Source organism: Hypanus sabinus, chromosome X1 (assembly GCF_030144855.1).
Source record: "Hypanus sabinus isolate sHypSab1 chromosome X1, sHypSab1.hap1, whole genome shotgun sequence".
NCBI classification, from domain to species: Eukaryota; Metazoa; Chordata; class Chondrichthyes; order Myliobatiformes; family Dasyatidae; genus Hypanus; species Hypanus sabinus.
The window spans coordinates 21,705,405-21,718,222 of record NC_082738.1 but is presented as its reverse complement, the minus strand read 5'-3'; the positions used below and the strand labels follow the sequence as shown (position 1 = coordinate 21,718,222).

At 42.9% G+C, this 12,818-nt stretch overlaps 1 protein-coding gene across 1 annotated transcript; it reads right to left on the bottom strand.

The window, feature by feature from the left end:
• Nucleotides 1-237: 237 nt before the first annotated feature.
• LOC132384677 (N6-adenosine-methyltransferase TMT1A-like) lies at nucleotides 238-12,564 on the bottom strand. The gene is made up of 2 exons (XM_059956039.1): nucleotides 12,023-12,564; nucleotides 238-1,160 (listed from the first exon to the last, which is right to left on the bottom strand). The coding sequence occupies exons 1-2, from the start codon at nucleotides 12,515-12,517 to the stop codon at nucleotides 924-926; spliced, it is 732 nt and encodes a 243-aa protein (XP_059812022.1). The 5' UTR covers nucleotides 12,518-12,564; the 3' UTR covers nucleotides 238-923.
• Nucleotides 12,565-12,818: the final 254 nt, after the last annotated feature.

Here is a 12,818-nt window from a genome sequence, read left to right as displayed (position 1 = left end):
CATTCATGAGATGTAGTAGGGCCTGTGGGCACTTTTGATCTGATCTGATGCTCTATTAAGTGTTACTTTTGCACACATAGTCCTGTGTTTCAAATGAAAGTAGTAATTCATGTTGCAAGTAGCAAGAAGATAGGGATAGTGTTTGGTGAATATGCCCACAATACAAATACAAATTCAAATTAAGCAATAATATTGTGTAAATAAGCTTAATAATCTGGACCAGGAAGCTTTGGAGGATATGGAGTTAAATATTTATTGATGTAATTAAATATCAAAACTAACAAAGCTCTAATGTGATGCCACAAATGGACCATGTACCTCACTTGATTACATTTGAAAAAAGTTATACAGAAATTTCTCTCTACATGACACAATTTTAAAAGATTCACTTAAAACTAATCTAAACCACAATTACAGGTCGTCCTCAAGAATTACCTGCCGTAAGTACAGTCTGTACATATGATCGAGTGTTTGGCAGACCGGTGGGATGGATTTGCTGGCCGCTTTTTGCCAGGTTGGAACTCAGTTTGTGGCTGCTTTCCCTGCTCACAAACTGTTTGGATTATGGATGGTTCTCAGGAACGGAACCCTGCTGTAACTTGGAGAGGACCTGTAACTTCTAAGATTCATAAACTTAAGGAATTCTGCTGATTCTGAAAATCCAAAGCAACACACATACACAAAATACTGGAGGAACTCAGCTGGTCAAGCAGCATCTATGGAAATGAATGAACAGCCGATGTTTTGTCCTGGCCCGCAATGTCGACTTTCATTCATTTTCATATATGCTACCTGACCTGCTGAGTTCCTGCAGCATTTTGTGTGTGTTAAATCTATTATTTGCAATGACAGCTATAGAAGAAATTTGTAATGCATAATCAAAAGACAATCATCTGAGATATGATCTCCCAGTGACTAGCTTCTCATTTAACTCCATATCCAACAACATGGTTATAAATCAAATTGAATCCCAAGGGCTCACAGATATGCTTCATATTCAACTTTGAGAATTTGGCTTTTTCGAGGTTTGTCCAAGTTTCACTGGTCAGAAGGCACCCATCCCCAAAATAACGCCACGCTGGCTGGAATACATGTTGAAAGAAGTGCCGCCACTTTGTTTTCTCCGCAACCACGTGCTCAATAAAGAAAAATGCACCGCCCTGCAGGAATAAAATAAAAACTTATGAGCGATCCAAAGAAACCAAAGTGAACAGGTAGTTAAATAATTTGCAGATTATAATCCATCAGTTTTAGACTGCAATTAGTATAATATCTTAAACTACAAGAGTAATTTCTGCAGACTGATGTGTGATTTTGCGACCATACATAGATTTTGGTACTTTGCTTGATGCTAATACCAAACAAAGTGAAATCATACCACACAACACTTAATTCCTGCTGAGAAAGAGAAGGTTCCTGTCTTTAAAGCAAGCCGTAAATGGTTCTGTTTTTGAAATCAATATGCTCATCAATTTAAGGTAGATTGATTTTAGGCGTTGGCAAGGAGTAGCTGGAAAATTTCAATGTCCAACTCTATGCATGTTTGCTGAGAAAAGGCTGGTGTATATAACTGTCCTGCTATCGCTCTCCAAGCTTCTTTCCAGATCTACACTCAGTGGCCATTTTATTAGGCACACCCTCTAATCAGCCAATCAAGTGGCAGCAATTCAATGCATAAAAGCATGCAGATATGGTCAAGAGGCTCAGGTGTTGTTCAGACCAAACATTAGAATGGGGAAAAAATGTGATCTAAGTGACTTTGACTGTGGAATGATTGTTGGTGCCAGACAGGGTGGTTTAAGTATCTTAGAAACTGCTGATCTCCTGGAATGTATTTATTTATTTATTTTTACATACAATAACCCCGAGTTTACAGGGAATGGTGCAAGAAACAAAAAATACCCAGTGTTCGGCAGTTCTGTGCCTCATTAATGAGTGAGCGAGGTCAGAGAATAGCTAGACTGGCTCAATCTGACAGGAAGGTGACAGTAAATCAAATAACTATGCGTTACAAAAGTAGTGTGCAGAAGAACATCCCTGAATGCAAAACATGTCGAACTTGGAAGTCAATGGACTACAGTAGCAGAAGACCAAACTGGGTTCCACTGCTGTACCTAATAAATTGGCCACTGTACAATGGATCTCCATCCTTCTGAAAGGTCTATTTCATTTACACCTGTCTTGATAGGCACATTTTATGATGCTTTACTGAAGTGGTGACTAATTATTATGAAAGTTGGCTTCCAAAGTTAATTGTATGTGATTTTTAAAAAAGCTGTTTCACATTACATTATTAACAATAGCTTTAATACACCACCTTCCTAAATAATTAAGCATACATTTGGGCTGACTAAAATCGGTTCCAAATACATAGCAAGGCCTGAAAAACTGTGCACCTTTGAAGGGAGAAGGAAGAAGTAAGTGGAAAAAATTCCAGTCTGAGAAATTCTTATTAATTTCATTCAAGCTGAAATTATCAAAACATTTTTGGACGCTTCAGTAAAAATAACATGCTTCTGATTGTCATTAGTGACCAACTGAGGCTACTCTTACCTCTACCCTGTGTCATTCATTCTCTTTTGGTCTTCACTCTCTCAGACATTCCCTGTTCTTTCTATTCCTCTCCCTTTCTGCGCAACATAAAACATTGCTGCATTTCCAGTTTCTAATCCTCTGAAAGGTCATCAACCTGAAATCTAAACCCCATTTCTTCTCCATAGCCACTTACTTACTTACTCTGCTGACATTTGGAGTGGCAATGAAGATCCTCCATTTCTAGTAGTGTTCAAAGCTTCCTTCACTGTATCTCAGTTTTCATTACTGTCAGTCACACACATCCTAGGTAGAGACTCAGGAATACTGTTGCACTCAGATTGCTGTTTCTGGAACAATTTTGTTTTACCAGTCAGGGTTATTAGCCCTGAGCTAAGCTCTTAGGCTACGTCCACAATAGACCGGATAAATCTGTAACCAAAGCTTTTTCTCTTTGTTTTTACTCTCAGTCCACACTAAAACGGCGTTTTGGTCCCCCAAAACTGGAGAATTTCAGAAATGCCCTCCAGGGTGCGTAATTTTGAAAACGCCGGATTGGCTGGAGCAGTGTGCACGGGGTAACCAGAGAAATCTAAAAACGCTGTCATGACGTGCCAGGACAGACGGTGATGGCAGCACGCCATTTCATTGTTTTCTTGAACGCAACCTAACAATTTCAGAACAAACGGCAACAAGACTGAAGCCAGAAGAGCTAGAAATGTACTCACCAAATACTTTGACCCATAACTTACTGAAGAAATAGGTATACTCACTTTGTCCTGTTTTCTGTCCTTGCTCGTATGACGGTGGTTTACCTAGTTATGCAAGTACTTCTCTGACAATAGATAGAAACATAGAAAATAGGTGCAGGAGTAGGCCATTCAGCCCTTTGAGCCTGCACCGCCATTCAGTATGATCATGGCTGATCATCCAACTCAGAACCCTGTACCTGCTTTCTCTCCATACCCCCTGATCCCTTTAGCCACAAAGGCCATATCTAACTTCCTCTTAAATATAGCCAATGAACCAGCCTCAACTGTTTCCTGTGGCAGAGAATTCCACAGATTCACCACTCTCTGTGTGAAGAAGTTTTTCCTCATCTCGGTCCTAAAAGGCTTCCCCTTTATCCTTAAACTGTGACACCTCATTCTGGACTTCCCCAACATCGGAACAATCTTCCTGCATCTAGCCTGTCCAATCCCTTTAGAATTTTAGACGTTTCAATAAGATCCTATTGGAGTATAAAAGTTGAAATTGTTTGCTGTGTAACCAAAACTATGTAGTCAGCTTTGTTGCTATTTGCTATGCATGTACCCGATTTAGGAGGAGAATGAAATCTTAAGAATGTAGAAGACAATGGTGTGTTAATGATAGGTAGCTAAGAGATGTAGATTAGGCCCTTTGAGCCTGCACCGCCATTCTGAGATCATGGCTGATCAATTCCTATCAATACCCGGTTCCTGCCTTGTCCCCATATCCCTCGATTCCCCTATCCATAAGATAACTATCTAGCTCCTTCTTGAAAGCATCCAGAGAATTGGCCTCCACTACCTTCCGAGGCAGTGCATTCCAGACCCCCACAACTCTCTGGGAGAAGAAGTTTTTCCTTAACTCTGTCCTAAATGACCTACCCCTTATTCTCAAACCGTGCCCTCTGGTACTGGACTCTCCCAGCATCTGGAACATATTTCCTGCCTCTATCTTGTCCAATCCCTTAATAATCTTATATGTTTCAATCAGATCCCCTCTCAATCTCCTTAATTCCAGCTTGTACAAGCCCAGTCTCTCTAACCTCTCTGCGTAAGACAGTCCAGACATCCCAGGAATAAACCTCGTGAATCTACGCTGCACTTCCTCTACAGCCAGGATGTCCTTCCTTAACCCTGGAGACCAAAACTGTACACAACACTCCAGGTGTGGTCTCACCAGGGCTCTGTACAAATGCAAGAGGATTTCCTTGCTCTTGTACTCAATTCCCTTTGTAATAAAGGCCAACATTCCATTAGCCTTCTTCACTGCCTGCTGCACTTGCTCATTCACCTTCAGTGACTGATGAACAAGGACTCCTAGATCTCTTTGTATTTCTCCCTTACCTAACTCTACACCATTCAGATAATAATCTGCCTTCCTGTTCTTACTCCCAAAATGGATAACCTCACACTTATTCACATTAAACGCCATCTGCCAAGTATCTGCCCACTCACCCAGCCTATCCAAGTCACCCTGAATTCTCCTAACATCCTCATCACATGTCACACTGCCACCCAGCTTAGTATCATCAGCAAATTTGCTGATGTTATTTTCTATGCCTTCATCCAAATCGTTAATGTAAATGGTAAACAGCTGTGGTGCCAATACCGAGCCCTGTGGCACCCCACTAGTCACCACCTGCCATTCTGAGAAACACCCATTCACCGCTACCCTTTGCTTTCTATCTGCCAACCAGTTTTCTATCCATGTCAATATCTTCCCCCCGATGCCCTGAGCTTTGATTTTACCCACCAATCTTCTATGTGGGACCTTATCAAATGCCTTCTGAAAATATGCATCCACTATTTCTTGGGCTATTCCCTTAAGCACTCTGGGATGCAGACCATCTGGCCCTGGGGATTTATCTGCCTTTAATCCCTTCAATTTACCTAACACCACTTTCCTACTAACATGTATTTCCCTCAGTTCCTCCATCTCACTAGACCCTCGGTCCCTACTATTTCCAGAAGATTATTTATGTCCTCCTTAGTGAAGACAGAACCAAAGTTGTTATTCAATTGGTCTGCCATGTCTTTGTTCCCTACAATCAATTCACCTGTTTCTGACTGTAAAGGACCTACATTTGTCTTGACCAATCTTTTTCTTTTCACGTATCTATAAAAGCTTTTACAGTCAGTTTTTATGTTCCCTGCCAGCTTTCTCTCATAATCTTTTTTCCTTTTCCTAATTAAGCCCTTTGTCCTCCTCTGCTGGTCTCTGAATTTCTCCCAGTCCTCATGTGTGCCGCTTCTCTTTGCTAATTTATATGTTTCTTCTTTGGACTTGATACTATCTCTAATTTCCCTCGTCAGCCATGGGTGCACTACCTTCCCTGGTTTATTCTTTTGCCAAACTGGGATGAACAATTGTTGTAGTTCATCCATGCGATCTTTAAATGCTTGCCATTGCATATCCACCGTCAACCCTTTAAGTATCATTTGCCAGTCTATCTTAGCTAATTCACGTCTCATACCTTCAAAGTTGCCCTTTAAGTTCAGAACCTTTGTTTCTGAATTAACTATGTCACTCTCCATCTTAAAGAAGAATTCCACCATATTATGGTCACTCTTACCCAAGGGATCTCGCACAACAAGATTGCTAACTAACCCTTCCTCATTGCTCAATACCCAATCTAGAATGGCCTGCTCTCTAGTTGGTTCCTCGACATGTTGGTTCAGAAAACCATCCCGCATACATTCCAAGAAATCCCCTTCCTCAGCACCCTTACCAATTTGGTTCACCCAATCTATATGTAGATTGAAGTCACCCATTATAACTACTGTTCCTTTATTGCACACATTTCTAATTTCCTGTTAAACGCCATCCCCAACCTCACTACTACTGTTAGGTAGCCTGTACACAACTCCCACCAGTGTTTTCTGCCCCTTAGTGTTATGCAGCTCTACCCATATCGATTCCACATCCTCCAGGCTAATGTCCATCCTTTCTATTGCGTTAATCCCCTCTCTAACCCGCAATGCTACCCCACCTCCTTTTCCTTCGTGTCTATCCCTCCTGAATATTGAACATCCCTGGATGTTGAGCTCCCATCCTTGGTCACCCTGGAGCCATGTCTCTGTGATCCGAACTATATCATTAATAACTATCTGCACATTCAATTCATCCACCTTGTTACGAATGCTCCTCGCATTGACACACAAAGCCTTCAGGCTTGTTTTTACAGCACTCTTAGCCCTTATACAATTATGTTGAAAAGTGGCTCTTTTTGCTTTTTGCCCTGGATTTGCCTGCCTGCCACTTTTACTTTTCACCTTACTACTTTTTACTTCTACTCTCATTTTACACCCCTCTGTCTCTCTGCATTTGTTTCCATCCCCCTGCCACATTAGTTTAAAGCCTCCTGAACAGCAGTAGCAAACGCCCCCCCTAGGACATTGGTTCCAGTCCAGCCCAGGTGCAGACCGTCCTGTTTATACCGGTCCCACCTCCCCCAAAACTGGTTCCAATGCCCCAGAAATTTGAATCCCTCCCCCTTGCACTATTTTTCAAGCCACGTATTCATTTGAAATATCCTCCTATTTCTACTCTGACTAGCACGTGGCACTGGTAGTAATCCAGAGATTATTACCTTTGTGGTCCTAATTTTTAGTTTATCTCCTAACTCCCTAAATTCACTTTGTAGGACCTCATCCCGTTTTTTACCTATATCGTTGTACCTTTGTGCACCACGACCACTGGCTGTTCACCGTCCCATTCCAGAATGTCCTGCAGCCGCTCAGAGACATCCTTGACCCTTGCACCAGGGAGGCAACATACCATCCTGGAGTCTCGTTTGCAGCCGCAGAAACACCTATCTATTCCCCTTACAATCGAATCCCCTATCACTATAGCTCTCCCACTCCTTTTCCTTCCCTCCTGTGCCGCAGAGCCACCCATGGTGCAATGAATTCAGCTGCTGCTGCCTTCCCCTGATGAGACATCTCCCCCAGCAGTATCCAATACAGTATATCTGTTTAGGAGGGAGATGACCTCAGGGGACTCCTACACTACCTGCCTACTGCTACGCTGTCTAGTGGCCACCCCTTCCCTTTCTGCCCGTGCAGCCTTTACCTGCGGTGTGGCCAACTCACTGAACGTGCTATTCACGACTTTCTCAGCATCGCGGATGCTCCAGTATGAATCCAATCGCAGCTCCAGACACTCAATGCGGTCTGCCAGAAGCTGCAGTTGAACACACTTCCTGCACACATAATCGTCAGGGACACAGGAACTATCCCTGATTTCCCACATGCTGCAGGATAAACAAACCACAGGGCCGATCTCAGCTGCCATGACCTACCCAATACTTGCCTCAACTTTTGAAACTTACTCCTTTGAAAGGAACTTACCTGGCCTTACCTCACTTGGAGTGAAGCTCGTCCTCAGCCTCTTCCTGTCGAAGCCTCTCGAGTCAAAGCCTCAAATCTCCACTCCTTCACTGGCCCACTCACTCACTGGCCACTCTGCTTGAGGTAACCCTCTATTTATTTGCTTGAGCTTTTCAAACTGCTTGGTCACCTGACCTCGACTGCCCAATCAGCTGCTTTCTGCTGAGTCTGAGCTATTTAAATCTTGATGTGTAACAGCCTAATGTAACATTGTATGGAAATACAAGATGACACTGATGCAGACATGTTTTATACATTCAACAAGGTGCTTTATTAATGCAACAGTTAGTCAGTTTTTCAATATTCATCATCAGCCAGATCATACTGTCCGTAAACTCCCTGTTGGTTGCCTCCATACGCTCCAGTATTAGTATATAAATTAAAAAAAAGGAAAATAAAATCCTCGGATTTTTTTTTACTTTTAAGTCCTCCTGCATGAGAGCCAATAGCTGTCCATCGTTTAAGTTTTTCTAGTCTGTAACTGCACAAACGCACACTTACACAGCAATACCAAACATGTCGCTTGTTTTCGGTAGATGCGTCCTGCGCATGCTCAGTAGGAGGAGATTCGCCGAAATATCCGTCTTAATGTGGACAGAGATATTTTTAAAAACGCATAGTGTGGATGCCTATCGATTTTACGTGAAATCAGCGTTTTCAAAATTATCCAGCCTAGTGTGGATGTAGTCTTAGTCTGGCCTCTACCCTTTGACCTGGTTGGCATGGGTGCCCCTACCAAGAACCAAGGCCAACATTGTTCTCTGGGTCATGGCATCAAAGGTTACAGGGAGAAGACTGGGAACTGGGGTTGAGGAGGAGAAAGAAAAAAAGATCAGCCATGATTGAATGGCAGAACAGACTCGATGAGTCAGATGGCCTAATTCTGCTATGTCTTAGGGCCTTATGGGTCATTGGGGTACACAAGCCTCCAAAACCAACAACAAGGTTGTGGTCCTCTTGAAGGCCATAGCTATTGCCTGGCCTAAACAATTCCAGCATTTTTTGTTTTTAACTTAACAAGCAATATGTGTATACTGTGGCCACACACTTCAATTCCACAGACCACTCCCACTCCGACATGTCTGTCCATGGCCTCCTCTAGCGTCAAGATGAGGCCGCGCGCAGTCGATGGAGCAATACCTTATCTCCCACCTGGGTAGCCTCCTACCTGCCGGCATGAACAGACTCTAACTCACAGACCTCCGTTGATACCCCTGCCCCCCCCCACCCCCATCCCTGTCTATTATTTCAGTCTGGTTCTCTTTCTCTTTTCCCCCCCTCACTATAATCTCCCCCCAGCCCTACCTTTCTTTCTCTTTTATTTCCCATAATTCTCCACCTTCCCCCTAGCCCATTTCCCTCCAGCCCATCACTTCCTAGCTCTCTACTTTATCCCTCCCCCCACTTCTTATCCCCCCCTCGACCATCCCACGTTACTTCACACCTGATGAAGGGTTTCGGCCCGAAATGTCGTCACTACCTCCGCCCATAGATGTTGTCTGGCCTGCTGAGTTCTGCCAGCATTTTGTGTTTTTATTTTACAGTATAATCAGTTTATTTTTGAAAGGACTTGAGCAGGGTACAGCATGATTAAGAAGAAGTGATGGGAGAAATTTAACTGCTGTAATAAGGAAAATCTTCTGGCCATTACGAATAAACTTAGAATGGGTTATAAATAATAATAAAGGTTCATAAAGATAATCTTATCTGTATGCTACTTATGATTCTCTTTGTTAGGAGCAGGTAAGTCACCTTCTTAGGCATGTTTCAGAATAGCTTTAAGTATTTGTTCACACCCTGTCCGCTGGCAGCTTGCGGTTCTGCTCAAATTAGTAACACTTCAACAGGATTCAGGAAACTGGGGTTCAAATTTATACCTGCTTAATCCTGCAAAGAGTAATATTGGTACTGGAGGTACTTGAGTAATTATGTAGGTACTTTAAAAATAGCTGCAACTCACTGCTCTGTGCAATCAAAAATACCTTCTGTTCTGCAATTAAAATGCACCAGTAACACTGGAAAAAGTTTCATGCTTGTGATGTCATCTGAACTATTGATCTGTTCTCACTGTATGGAAACTTATTTTAAGACAGATTTAATTTCTATACAATCTATGAGTCTGAGCCATGGTTCCACAACATCTATTTTAAACGTCATATCAAGTTCATTACTTTTAGTCTTGAGTAATTTGTTTAATCCCTCTTTCAATCATTGAATACATATTTTTTTAGTTTTCAATTTACTATCAGCTTGTATCTCAATTTGTGTGTGACCTGATGTATGGAATGCAAAGTCAAAATCCATTGTGAAAGTAGAAATGTACAAGTGCTCTCCTCCTGGTGGTCAAGATCCAATACAAAGCATGCTGTCCGTTCTGTTCCCAGAGATTTTGAGGTGATCTGATAGAGGGGTATAAAAGGCATTGATAGAGTAGACAGGCAGAGACTAGGGCAGAAATGGTTAATATGAGGGCTAGAATTTTTAAAGCGATTGGCAGAAAATATAGGGATACGTTAGTAGTGTTTTTTACAGTGGTGGTAGGAGAGAGAGCGACAGAGACATTAGGGATATTTAAGAAATGCTAGATAGGTACATGGATGGTGTGCGAGGGGAGGGTACTTGGGGGTTGATGTTCTATTAGTTTTTGTGCAGGAGGGTTTTTTTTGGGGGGAGGTTCAATGTTCCTGTTCCATTTTGTACATGGGGGGGTTAATGATCAGGATGCTGTTCTTTACTGCGCGGGGGGGGGGGGGGAGGGGGGTGGTTGATGTTTCTTTCTGAACGACTTTCATGATCTTCGTTTGGTGGCTATCTGGAGAAATTCAAATTTCAGGTGCACGCTTTGATATTAAGTGAACCTTTGAACCTTTTGACTATTCACAGTTGTAGAACATGCTTGTTGGGTTGCTCTGCTAATAGCTCTGATTGGCCACTGGTTCTGCCAATACAGTGCTGAGTTCGAGATCGGAAGAAATGCAAATTAATTAACTGCCGCTTCACCTGGAAGGGGTGGGACCCTGGATAATAGTAAGCAGAAGCATAAAAGAATAAGTATTACAGCTGGTGAAATTGAATGAAGTCCTTGCAAGTATAGTCAAGTCAGCTGCAAGAGTCTGTAGGTTTGCAATGAACGTGTTGCTGGTCTATTCCCTGAGAGAAACAGACCTGGGAAAAGCCACATAAAAAGGATAAAATTAGTAATAAATGCAATTAAAATATTCAGGAAGCAGAGTCAGAATGGCAATGTACTGGAAAAGGGCTGAGGAAGTTTCCACATATCTCACAAGACAGAACTTGCAAATTCCTTCCCACATGGAATGGATCAAAGGGACACCTTCAACCTGTAGAGAGGGTGGTAATAAGAGAACTGTTCTTAAAAAAATTTCCAGCTCCTGCAGTTTTGTATTTCAAAGTATTTAATTTCCTAAGCCATTTGCTTTCCGGCGCATTCTCATTCTTTTACCCCTACCCCACATTTCTCAACAGCCTTCCATACACCTCCTAAATCTGCCCCCATCCTGATGTAGGCAAGAGCAGAGTAACCACTTCATTCAGGAGCCACAAGTTGTTGGAAAGTGGAAGGAAACCACAGAAACACAAGATCGCCACAGAAACTAAAGAGATGCTGGAAATCTGTTGTGTGTGTGTGTGTGTGGGGGGGGGGGTGTTCGTTCTGCACATATACAATGTTTGCAACGGAGCACTTCTAAATCTGTGCATCTCTTTAGCAACAAGTCTCTGGAAATAAAGCCAGAACAATGCCACTAATTTAAAGCAACCATTCAAAACAACTGATTCTAAGACCTCCAGACGCTTTCAAGGACTACACTCGTACTCTCGGTATTTCTGAAGTGCAGTTTGTCTTTTGCAATGGGTTGTTTATTCTGCAGGTTGAAACTTTGCAGGAGTACTGAAGGGAGATCCCCAGTGAGCTAGAAAGCAAGCTGAGAACAAGAGCCCACAGACACATATAGTTATTGGGTAAAGAAGTACCTGAGTGCCGAGTCACGAGATAAGAGGAACTAGCTCAATCTGACTCTCATCCTTCACCCCTACTCAGTGCACAAATCACCCACTGCCCTCCTTTTTACTCGCTCTTTGCCCTCTCCCTACTCAGTCTTCGACCTCACACAACGACGGTCCAGAGTTACTTCAGCAGACTGATTGTTTCTCCCGGTACAATATCTGCCATCTCTTCTCCGCGACCCGTATAGAAATCAGTTGACCCTTTGCTCACATTAACTACCTCGGAATCCCCCTGCCCCCTCCCCCAGATTCTTGACTTCTCAAACACTAGCTGATCCAGGATTTAATAGTTTACAAATTGAACATTGTGTGTTTGCATTTCTTACCGGTTTCAGCACGCGTATAACCTCTTCCAACACCAAGTCAATGTTTTGAACGCTGCACAAGACCAAGGTACAGACCACAACATCGATCGACCCACTTGCCACTAGGCCCATGTCCTCGCCGCTTGCCTGAATAAACTTTTCCATCCTAATGTGCTTGTTCTCGGCTGCGCTTTGTTTCAAGAAGCTCTTGAAGTTGGGATTCACATCGACGCATATGACTTTGCTGCCCCAGGGGAAAAACTGAAAGTTAGCACCAGAGCCGCAACCCAGTTCCAAGACAGTGAGTCCCGAGGAACTAGCGAATTCTGGCAGCTTGTCGAAGAGTTCCTTCTTAATTTTGGCCATCTTCTTGTTTATGTCGATCGTGAATCTGTACATGAGATTCGGGAAAAATTTTTTGTACAGCGGGTCCCATATTCCAATGCACTGAAAAACAGTCACCGGGAACACGAGAATCTCAACGAGATATTGCAGCACAAGTCTGACCAACGCCATCTTTCAGAATGAAGCGTTCCCGAGCCCTCCGCTAGATGGAAAGCAAGTTCACTCAGTTGAACTTCCAAGCCGCTGTTATAAGCAGGTTTGAAACGTTACGATAAAATCGGTTTGCAACATCAGTTTCCGGTGAATTGTTTAATGCTTTAAAAGGCGCCTAGCTGGAATTCTGCGCCTTTTGCAAATCAACACACACAAAAAGTTGGAGGAACTCAGCGGGTCAGGCAGCAACTGGGGAAATGAATACACAGTCAACGTTTCTGGCCGAGACCCTTCATCAGGACGACTTTATTCATTTCCA

Bases quoted from the DNA above. Each gene is read 5' to 3' on its own strand.
- LOC132384677 (XM_059956039.1), bottom strand. From the start codon at position 12,517: ATGGCGTTGGTCAGACTTGTGCTGCAATATCTCGTTGAGATTCTCGTG. The intron at 1,161-12,022 runs GTAAGAAATGCA...TTATTCCTGCAG, and splicing joins TTATACGCGTGCTGAAACCG to GGCGGTGCATTTTTCTTTAT.